General features: G+C 40.8%; 1 protein-coding gene across 3 annotated transcripts in view; it reads left to right on the top strand.

Moving 5' to 3' along the window:
• Nucleotides 1-12,059, top strand: part of IL20RB (interleukin 20 receptor subunit beta) — a 43,760-nt gene extending 31,701 nt beyond the window's left edge. For 2 of the 3 annotated variants that reach the window (XM_055295320.2, XM_063611323.1), the window contains one exon: nucleotides 11,086-11,957. In XM_055295320.2, coding sequence (XP_055151295.1) covers nucleotides 11,086-11,196 — 111 coding nt within the window. In that variant the 3' untranslated portion in view covers nucleotides 11,197-11,957. Of the gene's footprint in view, nucleotides 1-11,085 lie in introns of all 3 variants that reach the window. The other variant, XM_055295319.2, reaches the window with a different exon arrangement.
• The last annotated feature ends 735 nt before the right edge of the window (nucleotides 12,060-12,794 follow it).

Below are 12,794 nucleotides of genomic sequence, written 5' to 3'. Positions count from 1 at the left end.
TTCTGCAGTTATTGGGGAAGTGTTTTATAAATATCAATTAGGTCAAAATGTTTCGTGGTATTGTTCAGATCATATTTGTCATTTTTTTCTGTATAGTTGTTTTAATATTGAGAGTAGGATATCGAAATGCCACTATGAGTGTGGGCGTGTCTGTTTCTCTCTCTTTTTTTTTTCAAGACGGAGTTTCAATGTTGTCGCCCAGGCTGGAGTGCAGTGGCACAATCTTGGCTCACTGCAACCTCCGCCTTCTGAGTTCAAGCAATTCTTCTGCCTCAGCCTCCTGAGTAACTGGGATTACAGACGCCTGCCACCACGCCCGTCTAATTTTTCTATTTTTAATAGAGACAGGAGTTTCACCAGGTTGGCCAGGCTTGTCTCAAACTCCTGACCTCATGATGCACCCACCTTGGCTTCTCAAAGTGTTGGGATTATAGGCGTGAGCCACTGCACCTGGCCTGTTTCTCTCTTTATGTCAGATTTTCCTTAATGTATTTTGAGGCTCTGTTTTAAGTGTATTCACATTTTGACATTTAAGTGTATTCAGATTTTGTTATGATTTCCCAAGTAATGGAGTCTTTTATCATTATGATATGTTCTTCTTTACCTCTGGTAATATTCCTTAGTGTGATATCAGTATATCTTTTTTTTTTGCTTACTGTTTGTATGGCATATCTTTTTTATTTTTTTACATATTTTTACTTTAAATCTATCTGTATATTTATATTTAAGGTGTGTCTCTTATAGACAGCATATAGTCAGTCTTTTCTGTTATAATTATTTTTTGGTATAAATCCATTCTGACAACCTCTGCCTTTAAATTGGTATTTTTAGTCCACTAACTTTTTTTTTTGAGACCGAGTCCTGCTCGGTGACCCAGGCTGGAGTACAGTGGCATGATCTCGGCTCACTGCAACCTCCACCTCCCGGGTTTAAGGAATCCTGTCTCAGCCTCCCGAGTAGCTGGGACTACAGGTGCACGCCACTACACCTGGCTCATTTTTGTATTTAGTGGAGACGGGGTTTCACCATATTGATCAGGCTGGTCTTGAATTCCTGACCTCAGGTGATCCACCCGCCTTGGCCTCCCAAAGTGTTGGGATAACAGGTGTGAACCACTGCACCTAGCCTCCATTAACATTTAATGTAATGATTGATATGGTTGAATTTAGGTCCATGATTTTATTTTCTTTTTTCTTTTTCTTTTTTTGCCCTCTGTTCTTTTTCTGTTCTGTTCTTTTTGGGTTAATTAAAATTTTTTTTTGAATTTCACTTTAGTGACTTTTTAGTTATTCTTCTTCACATTACTTTTTCATGGTTGTCCTAGGAGTTACAATATACGTATTCTTAACTTTTCACAGTCTACTTAGAGTTAATATTATATCATTTCACATGAAATGTAAGAATCTTGGAATAACTTTTGCTTTATATAGTCATATATATTTTTAAGGTATTTAAAATAATCTTGTATATTTACCCACATATTTACCATTTCTGGAACTCTTTCTTCTTTTCTGAGATCTGCATTTCCATCTGGTATGGGCTTCCTGTCATTTTATAAAACCTCTTGACTTTTTTTGTTATAGGTTTAGTAATGTAGATCTGCTAGGGACAAATTCTCTTAGATTTCTTTTATCTGAAAATGTCTTTATTTTGATTTCATTCTTGAAGGATATTTTTGCTGGATTCTTGGTTGACAATTTTTTCTTACTATATTTTCATTTTAAATATTAATTATAATATTTCAAAAATAATAACATTTTATTTTAATAGAGATGGCACTTGCTATGTTGCCCAGGCTAGTCTGGAACTCCTGGGCTTAAACAATCCTCTTTCTTGGCCTCCCAAAGTGCTGGGATGACATGTGCGAGAGCCACTGCACCCAGCTCTTACTACATTAAAAGTGTTGTTTAATTGTCTTCTAGCTTGCATGGTTTTTGATAAGAAAACAGCCATGACTTTTTTAACATCGTTCCCCTATGTGAAATGTGTTCTCTTTCTCTTGCTGGTTTTAAATTACCATTGGCTTTCACCAGTTAAATTATAACATGCCTAGATGGGGTTTGCGTTATATTTATCTTGCTTATAGCATATTGAGCTTCTTGAATCTGTACACGTATATATTTTTAAGCTACAATTTGGAAAATTTTCAGCCATTTTTTTTCTTTTTTTTTTTTTAGAGACAGGGTCTCACTCTGCCACTTAGGCTGGAGTGCAGTGGCATGATCATGGCTCACTGCAGCCTCGACCTTCTGGGTTCAAGTGATCCTCCCACTTCAGCCTCTTGAGTAGTTGGGACTACAGGCATGTGACAGAGCAACCAGCTAATTTTTAAATTTTATATAGAGACAGGGTCTTGCTATGTTGTCCAGGTTGGTCTTGAACTCCTTGGCTCAAGCAATCCTCCTGCTTTGGCCTCCCAAAGTGCTGGGATTATAGGTGTGAGCCACTGCACCTGGCCACAGCTAATTATTTTATTTTTTGTAGCGATGGGGTTCTCCCTATGTTGCCCAGGCTGGTCTGGAACTCCTGGGCTCAAGTGCTATCCTTCTGCCTTGGCCTCCCAAAGTATTGGGCTTAACAGACATGAGCCACTGCTCTCAGCCCATATTTCTTCAGGTATTTTTTTTTTTTGTCTCATTCTCTTCTCTCCTTCTGTGAGTCCAATCTTATTTATATTAGACCTTCAGATATTGTCTCCATAGATCCCTGAGGCTCCATTTGTTTTTATAAAAAACTTCTTTTCCTCTTCTTTATTCTTCAGATTGAATAATTTTATTAACCTATCTTCTTGTTCACTGACTCTTCTGTCATCACCAGTCTGATTTTAGGCACGTCTAGTGAATTTTGTATTTAAATTTCAGATATTGTGTTTTTCAATTCTAGAATTTCCATTTGTTTCTTTTTTATAGTAAATATTCTCTGCTGAGATTTTCTATTTGGTCATTTATTATGAGAATATTTTCTTCTGTCTTTGAGCATCATTATAATACCTTTGTCTGCTTTACCTTAAAATCTTTGCTAATTTCACCAGGTGGATCATGTCAAGGTTGGCCTCTATTGATTGTTTTTTATTTGGTTTAGGTCACATTTTCCTATATTTTGTATGTCTAGTGATTTTGGATTATAGTCTGGATACTGCCAACAATATGTTATAGAGATTTTGGATTCTGTTATGTTCCTCTGAAAACTATTGTTTTTTTGTTTGTTTATTTGCTTTAGTAAGCAGTTAGTTTGGAAGAAAGACTCAACTTTGGTCTCCTATGCAGTAGGCAGTTGATATCTATTAAACTGTTTAGCTTTAGACAGACTGGTAGGAGCTTTCCCGACACCTGCACCTCATACAGTTCAAAGGTCAATCAGATATTTGGGCAGAATTTATGTACAGAATTGTAGCTCCCCTTTTCTGGCTCTCTCCTTTTTGGGATTTTTTCCTTTTACTTTCTAACTTCTGTGTTTGCACCAGTCTCTGTTTTTTGGCTTTTCAAAAACAGTAAGTCTCTTTATGGCACCAAGTAGGACCTGCCTTCAGGCAAGGAGCTGTGAAAAATGGAAAACTCACCCAGTGACATTCCCTTCTTCCAAGCATGAATTTTTAGTTGCTCTACCATGATTTAAGGAATCTGTTTTTAATATTTGGGTCAGTTTTAAAAGCTGTAATCTGAGGAGTGTTGATCTGATTGGTGCTCTCCTGACATAAGTGGAAGTAGAAACCTGCAATAAAAGAGGAATCCCTTGACCTAATCCAAAGCGATGGTAATGATAGGGAGCATTTCTGGCTGAGGCATATCAATAGCTCTTCTTTCTCATACATGGTAAAAAGCTCAGCCTTCCTCAGCTGGGCTCCACCAGGTGGTCTTCTGCTGTGATTTCTCTCTGAACTCTGCTGCCCATGCTTACTCTTACAGGCAATTACACTCTTAACACTCTCTCTTATGTTTTCTCTTCTAGTTCTATCAGGGGGCCAGAAGAGTTTTTCTCTCTACCTCAAGATCAGGGGAATGAAGATCTTCCCAAGACCCAGTGCCTTGTTAGTGAGGAACAGGGTAAAGAGACAGGGAAAGAACCTGTAAAGGGTTAATAACTTACAGGATTTCAGGTACACAAGAAGAGTCCTCAACTGGTAAGATCTCCTAGGAATCCTGATGCATCATGAGCCACACCCTAAAATCAGCTTTTGGAGAAAACGAAACAGCTTAGATGAGACCAGAGACTGGAAGACTCTATAACAGCATGACCAATTTCATCCATGGCAGATAGACATAACTACCCTTGACTACTTTTGCTTCCCTGTTCTCTGTTACCATTCTTCCTACATCATTCTGATGGCTGTTCCTACGTGCATTCCCTTCTGTACGGCTTTTAACATTTATTCTTATTTCACACTAAGATTTTTAAAGTGGACAAATTCTCTGAGTCTATGCATTTCCCCACAGTGCTGTGTGAGAAGCAGATCACTAGTGTCCATTGAATCCCACACACATTCTTGAGCTGTGAATCAATACTGCCACCTTCCCTCTCTCCACTATGACTTTAGCATAGCCTAGCTGCATTTCTACATTTGTGTTACTTACAGATAATACCCCAAACTATTAAAAAGTGATTTCTAGCCATCCTTGCAAAGTCGACTCATCTTTCCAACTAAACCATGGAAAATTACCAATCAGAAATCCTTGACAATTCTTCAAAAGGGTCTACTGAGTTTGTGTTTAATTTATCTATATGGATAAAACATTTCATATCTACGTCTAAAATTTTATAGTAGGTGATGGTTGCACTCTGAAATGTGACATTAAGAATTTTTTCCATTAAAGTTTATATCACCAAGTAACAATCTTTTTTATTATTATTATACTTTAAGTTCTACGGTACATGTGCACAACCTGCAGGTTTGATACATAGGTATACATGTGGCATGTTGGTTTGCCACACCCATCAACTCATCATTTACATTAGGTATTTCTCCTAATGCTATTCCTCCCCCAAGCCCACCCCCCGACAGGCCCCAGTGTGTGATGTTCCCTGCCCTGTGTCCAAGTGTTCTCATTGTTCAATTCCTACCTATGAGTGAGAACATGTGGTGTTTGGTTTTTCTGTCCTTGTGACAGTTTGCTGAGAATGATGGTTTCCAGCTTCATCCATGCCCCTGCAAAGGACAGGAACTCGTCCTTTTTTATGGCTGCATAGTATTCCATGGTGTATATGTGCCACATTTTCTTAATCCAATCTATCATTGATAGACATTTGGGTTGGTTCCAAGTCTTTGCTATTGTGAATAGTGCCACAATAAACATACGTGTGCATGTGTCTTTATAGTAGCATGATTTATAATCCTTTAGGTATATACCAGGTAATGAGATTGCTGGGTCAAATGGTAATTCTAGTTCTAGATCCTTGAGGAATCGCCACACTGTCTTCCACAATGGTTGAACTAATTTACACTCCCACCAACAGTGTAAAAGTGTTCCTATTTCTCCATATCCTCTCCAGCACCAGTTGTTTCCTGACTTTTTAATGATTGCCATTCTAACTGGCATGAGATGGTATCTCATAGTGGTTTTGATTTACATTTCTCTGATGACCAGTGATGATGAGCATTTTTTCATGTGTCTGTTGGCTGCATGGATATCTTCTTTTGAGAAGCTTCTGTTCAAATCCTTTGCCCACTTTTTGATGGTTTTTTTTTCTTGTAAATTTGTTTGAGTTCTTCGTAGATTCTGGATATTAGTCCTTTGTCAGATGGGTAGATTGCAAAATTTTTCTCCCATTCTGTAGGTTGCCTGTTCACTCTGATGGTAGTTCCTTCTGCTGTGCAGAAGCTCTTTAGGTTAATTAGATCCCATTTGTCTATTTTGGCTTTTGTTGCCATTGCTTTTGGTGTTTTAGTTATGAAGTCCTTGCCCATGCCTATGTCCTGAATGGTATTGCCTAGGTTTTCTTCTAGGACTTTTATGGTTTTAGGTCTAACATTTAAGTCTTTAATCCATCTTGAATTAATTTTTGTATAAGGTGTAAGGAAGGGATCCAGTTTCAGCTTTCTACATATGGCTAGCCAGTTTTCCCAGCACCATTTATTAAATAGGGAATCTTTTCCCCATTTCTTGTTTTTGTCAGGTTCGTCAAAGATCAGATGGTTGTAGATGTGTGGTGTTATTTCTGAGGACTCTGTTCTGTTCCATCGGTCTATATCTCTGTTTTGGTACCAGTACCATGCTGTTTTGGTTACTGTAGCCTTGCAGTACAGTTTGAAGTCAGGTAGTGTGATGCCTCCAGCTTTGTTTTTTTGGCTTAGGATTCTCTTGGCAATGCGGGCTCTTTTTTGGTTCCATATGAATTTTAAAGTAGTTTCTTCCAATTCTGTGAAGAAAGTTATTGGTAGCTTGATGGGGATGGCATTGAATCTATAAATTACTTTGGGCACTGTGGCCATTTTCATGATATTGATTCTTCCTATCCATGAGCATGGAATATTCTTCCACTTGTTTGTGTCCTCTTTTATTTCATTGAGCAGTGGTTTGTAGTGCTCCTTGAAGAGGTCCTTCACATCCCTTGTAAGTTGGATTCCTAGGTATTTTATTCTCTTTGTAGCAATGGTGAATGGGAGTTCACTCATTATTTGGCTCTCTGTCTGTTAATGGTGTATAGGAATGCTTGTGAGTTTTGCACATTGATTTTGTATCCTGAGACTTTGCTGAAGTTGCTTATCAGCTTAACGAGATTTTGGGCTGAGACAATGGGGTTTTCTAAATATACAATCATGTCATCTGCAAACAGGAACAATTTGACTTCCTCATTTCCTAATTGAATGCCATTTGTTTCCTTCTCTTGCCTGATTGACTTGGCCAGAACTTTCAACACTATGTTGAATAGGAGTGGTGAGAGAGGGCATCCCTGTCTTGTGCTGGTTTTCAAAGGGAATGCTTCCAGTTTTTGCCCATTCAGTATGATATTGGCTGTGGGTTTGTCATAAATAGCTCTTATTATTTTGAGATATGTTCCATCAGTACCTAGTTTATTGAGAGTTTTTAGCATGAATGGCTGTTGAATTTTGTCAAGGGCCTTTTCTGCATCTATTGAGATAATCGTGTGGTTTTTGTCTTTGGTTCTGTTTATGTGATGGACTACGTTTATTGATTTGTGTATGTTGAATCAGCCTTGCATCCCAGGGATGAAGCTAAGTTGATCGTGGTGGATAAGCTTTTTGATGTGCTGCTGGATTCGGTTTGCCAGTATTTTATTGAGGATTTTTGCACTGATGTTCATCAGGGATATTGGTCTAAAATTCTCTTTTTTTGTTGTGTCTCTGCCAGGCTTTGGTATCAGGATGATGCTGGCCTCATAAAATGAGTTAGGGATGAATTCCCTCTTTTTCTATTGATTGGAATAGTTTCAGAAGGAATGGTACCAGCTCCTTTTTGTACCTCTGGTAGAATTCGGCTGTGAATCCGTCCGGTCCTGGAGTTTTTTTGGTTGGTAGGCTATTAATTATTGCCTCAATTTCAGAACCTGTTATTGGTCTATTCAGAGATTCAACTTCTTCCTGGTTTAGTCTTGGGAGGGTGTATGTGTCGAGGAATTTATCCATTTCTTCTAGATTTTCTAGTTTATTTGCATAGAGGTGTTTATAGTATTCTCTGATGGTAGTTTGTATTTCTGTGGGATCAGTGGTGATATCCCCTTTATCATTTTTTATTGTGTCTATTCGATTCTTCTCTCTTTTCTTCTTTATTAGTCTTACTAGTGGTCTATCAATTTTGTTGATCTTTTCAAAAAACCAGCTCCTGGATTCATTATTTTTTGATGGGTTTTTTGTGTCTCTATCTCTTTCAGTTCTGCTCTGATCTTGGTTATTTCTTGCCTTCTGCTAGCTTTTGAATTTGTTTGCTCTTGCTTCTCTAGTTCTTTTAATTGTGATGTTAGGGTGTCAATTTTAGATCTTTCCTGCTTTCTCTTGTGGGCATTTAGTACTATAAATTTCCCTCTACACACTGCTTTAAATACGTCCCAGAGATTCTGGTATGTTGCGTCTTTGTTGTCATTGGTTTCAAAGAACATCTTTATTTCTTCCTTCATTTCGTTATTTACCCAGTAGTCATTCAGGAGCAGGTTGTTCAATTTCCATGTAGTTGTGCAGTTTTGAGTGAGTTTCTTAATCCTGAGTTGTAATGTGATTGCACTGTGTTCTGAGACAGTTTGTCGTGATTTCTGTTCTTTTACATTTGCTGAGGAGTGTTTTACTTCCATTTATGTGGTCAATTTTAGAATAAGTTTGATGTGGTGCTGAGAAGAATGTATATTCTGTTGATTTGGGGTGGAGAGTTTTGTAGATGTCTATTAGGTCTTCTTGGTGCAGAGCTGAGTGCAAGTCCTGGTTATCCTTGTTAACCTTCTGTCTCATTGATCTGTCTAATATTGACAGTGGGGTGTTAAAGTCTCCCATTATAAGTTCGAGCTTCCTGGCTGCTTTGTTTACCTACTCAAGCCTCAGCAATGGCGGATGCCCCTCCCCAAGCCAGGCTGCCACCTTGCAGATTGATCTCAGACTGCTGCATTAGCAGTGAGCAAGGCTCCATGGGCATGAGACCTGCCGAGCCAGGCACGAGAGAGAATCACCTTGTCTGCCAGTTGCTAAGACCTTGGGAAAAGGGCAGTATTTGGGTGGGAGTGCCCCATTTTTCCAGGTAGCCTTTCACGGCTTCCCTTGGGTAGGAAAGGGAAATTCCCCGGCCTCTTATGCTTCCCAGGTAAGGGGATGCCCTGCCCTGCTTCAGCTCGCCCTCTGTGGGCTGCACCCACTCTCCAGCCAGTCCCATTGAGATTAACCAGGTACCTCAGTTGGAAATGCAGAAATCACCCATCTTCTGCATCAATCACGCTGGGGACTGCGGACCAGAGCGTTCCTATTCAGCCATCTTGGAACGCTATCCCACCAAGTAACAATCTAAAGCAAAACTATATATGGAAGGAAAATTATATTTATTCTGCCCAGTGTATATTCTCTGTTTAAACATATAATTTATTTTCTTTGTCTTGCACCCATAATTGCTTCATGGGAATGGGAGCTTTGGTGCTAAAGGGTCTCAGTTTCCTTTCTGTGACTCACTTTATTCTTTCTCTTCTTGCTGTCACATTCTGCTGTAATGTAGGTAGCAAGCATAAAGATGGCCCCAAATTAGTAATTCTTCAATGAACCATCCAAGTATGACCTTGAATGCTTCATAGAAAGTGAAGTTTGTGAACTCAGATGCCTCTGAGTCCACACAGGCACTGGAAAGAAGAAAAAAAAAAGAAAAAGGAAAGAACTTGCAGTGCAATGAATGTAACTCAAGAGGGAAGGGGATGGGGATCATGGCAAATATGTTTCATCTTCTCAGCGACAGCAGGTTGCTACCAAGAGGAAGTGTGAGCCAGTGCTGCCAGATCTCCAAGTTTTAAATGAGAAGCCCAGAAATCTAGATTTTTATGAGAAATCTGTCGATTTTTAAATGTTGAAAACTGATTCCAATTTTATAAAATATGCTGAGCTTTGCTTGAAAATTAGTTCTAAACTGTGGGACCACAGTTTTGCACCTTCCAAAATTCTGAGATTATGCTGTTTGTTTTGCTTTAATGTGCTAGAACTGCATTATCTAATACAGTAGCCACTAGTCGTATCTGACTGTTAGACACTAGAAATGTGGCTCGTCCAAATTGAGATGTATTTTAAATATAAAATATGGAATGGATTTTAAAGACAGAATAAAACAAGAATATAAAATATTTCAGTCATTTTTTAAGTGATGTGTTAAAATGATAATATTTTGGATATATTTGTTAAATAAAATATACTATTAAAGTTAGTTCCACCTGTTTCTTTTTACTTTTAAAATGTGCTACTAGATTTTAAAAATTGCATATGTGATTCACGCTATATCTCTATTGGACAGCACTGTTCTGGAATTTAAAAAATAATCATGTATGACCACTGCATATGTAGGGAGTTAGTGTCCTGAATATCTGACTGCACCGGCAGCAGCGAGTCAATGGGCTTCACACTAACACCCCCGCTTAGTGAGCGCTGCTGTGCGTTGTCTCTTCCTGTTGGCATTTGCCCATGGACACCAAGAGTGAGCCTCTGTAGCTGCCTATTTGCAAACAAGGATGAAGGAAGACAGGCTCAATGAAGCTGATGTCTCCTGAGGAACTGAGATGGAGGAAACCATTGTGCCTATTTGTGCCCAGGTGGTACCCTTGGGAGTGATGAGGGGAAGGGCTGAGAGAGATAACTGTAGAAGAACCTAGAGATTTTGGCAGAGGTGAGCAGGCGAGTAATAGGTGGGAGAGTCCCCCTGAAAAGTTGATGTCTGCATGTTTGTAACTAGTAATGATTGTGTATTGTGGCCACTGGGAGAAGATGGCGGGAACCTGAAATATGAGCAAGGAAGGGACTCCCATTTATGGAACATCCTCTCTGTATTGGGCACCATGCTAGTTGCTGTTCATAAAGCATCTCGGACCAGGTCATAATTCTCAGAGCTCTCTGGTGGAAGAAGGTTAGGGTTTTGTTGTTGTTGAGACAGGGTCTTGCTCTGTTGCATAGGCTGGAGTGCAGTGGTGTGATCAGAGCTTACCCAGGCTCAATTGATCCTCCTGCCTCAGCCTCATGAGTAGCTGGGACCACGGACGTGTGCCACTACGCCTGGCTAGTTTAATTTTGTGGAGAGGGAGACTTGCTATGTTGCCCAGGCTGGTCTCTAAGTCCTGGGTTCAAGCGATCTGCCTGTTTCAGCCTCCCAAGGCAGGTGTGAGCCATCGCACCTGCCTTTATTTTTTTTTTTAAGAGCCAGAATTACATTCTGGGTTTTTGTAGGGCAGGGTCTTAGAATGAAGAACTCTGACCAAGCAGGGCTTCAAGGGAACTGTAGGGTAGTGAACTGGGAGATATTCTTAGCAAATGTTGGAAGCTCCTGATCTAGGGGTTGAAATTTTTTTTCAGTTTTTGTTTTTGCTGCTTGGAAATTAATTAATCACATAGTTAAAAATTTAATAACATTCTTTAGTATTACTACTACTATCATCTGATGAATAGTAATGAAAATTATTTTTCAGAAAATAACCAATTCACCCCAGAAGTTAATCAGCTGCAGAAGGGAGGAGGTGGATGCCTGTGCCACGGCTGTGATGTCTCCTGAGGAACTCCTCAGGGCCTGGATCTCATAGGTTTGCGGAAGGTCCCAGGTGAAGCCAAGAACCTGGTCTGCATGACATGGAAACCACGAGGGGACAATTTGTGTTTCTGTTTTCCACCATGGACAGGGGATGAGAGAAGTAGGAAGAGCCTGTTGTCTACAAGTCTAAAAGCAACCATCAGAAGCAGAGTGGTTTGTCTAACAGAACACTGACTAGGGCTTAGGAGATGTGACCTCTAGACTGGGGGCTGCCATTTGCTGGCTGAGCAACCCTGGGAAAAGTGACTTCATCCCTTCGGTCCTAAGTTTTCTCATTTGTAATGGGGGAATTACCTACACACCTGCTAAACACACACACACAGAGTCTCTCTCTCTATACACACACGTACACGTGTATACACCCAGCACTTGCAAGGCTAGAGGGAAACTGGTGACACTCTACAGTCTGACTGATTCAGTGTTTCTGGAGAGCAGGACATAAATGTATGATGAGAATGATCAAGGACTCTACACACTGGGTGGCTTGGAGAGCCCACTTTCCCAGAATAATCCTTGAGAGAAAAGGAAGCATGGGAGCAATGGTGTTGAGTTCACTTCAAGCCCAATGCCGGTGCAGAGGGGAATGGCTCACCGAGCTCTACAGTAGGTGACCTGGAGGAAGGTCACAGCCGCACTGAAAATGGGATGCGCATGAACACAGAGGACCCATTAACTACTGTAAAGTGTTGACAGTGTGTGCACACTGCAGACAACAGGTGAAATGTATGTGTGCAATGCGACGAGAATGCTGAAGTCAGTAACATGTGCATGTTTGTTGTGCTCCTTTTTTCTGTTGGTAAAGTACAGAATTTAGCAAATAAAAAGGGGCCACCCCGGCCAAAAGTGGTCTTTAAAGTTCTAGTTACATTGTCAACCTCAAGTCCAGAGAGGCTCCAAAGGACACCTTGGTCAAGAGGACTGGGGGTGGGGGTGGGGGTGGGGAGGGGGGCAAGGGAGGAGCAGCCCCAGGAGTCCAGAGCCCGGGGCTGCCTGGTTGGGGGCAGCCTCTGGCCGCATGAGAACCCCAACTGGGGCAGCTGGCATAAGCTTCACCTGGTTAGGTGCTCCTAGGCCTTTCCTGGAGGCCCCACCCCACAGGAAATCCCTGGGGAACCCTCTTTTCCTTGACAGCTTACTCAGGGTATCCCCAGCCCCTCAGTCTGCTCATTTAGGACCTACCTTTGGAAACCTCTACCCACCCCTTTCCCCCACCAGGTGAAGAAAAGAGCCAACCACACAGAAGGAATGGTGAGAGGAAATTTCTTGAGGGGTGAACGGATAGATGGGCAGGGCCTGCGCCTTGCTTTCTAACCCCCTCGAAGCTCTGGAGCCTCCGAGTTGGTTTATCTTCACCCTCACTTCCTGGGCCCTTTCCAGCCAGCCCAGTGGTGGGACAGTCTAACGGCATCATCCGGGTGTTTCCCCAGAGCCCCACAGCCCTTCACCGCCTGGAGGGGTCTCTCCAGGAGCATGAGATCGCTGAAGACCTGTTCCTTCTTTTCCTTTGTATTATTTTGTATGCTTCTCTGTATTGTTTGTTAGAGTGTGTGTGCTAATTTTATATTTGACCTAAACTGGAAACACACTTTC

The sequence above is a fragment of the Symphalangus syndactylus genome, chromosome 10 (genome assembly GCF_028878055.3).
Source record: "Symphalangus syndactylus isolate Jambi chromosome 10, NHGRI_mSymSyn1-v2.1_pri, whole genome shotgun sequence".
Classification (NCBI taxonomy): domain Eukaryota; kingdom Metazoa; phylum Chordata; class Mammalia; order Primates; family Hylobatidae; genus Symphalangus; species Symphalangus syndactylus.
This window is presented reverse-complemented; position numbering and strand designations above follow the sequence as displayed.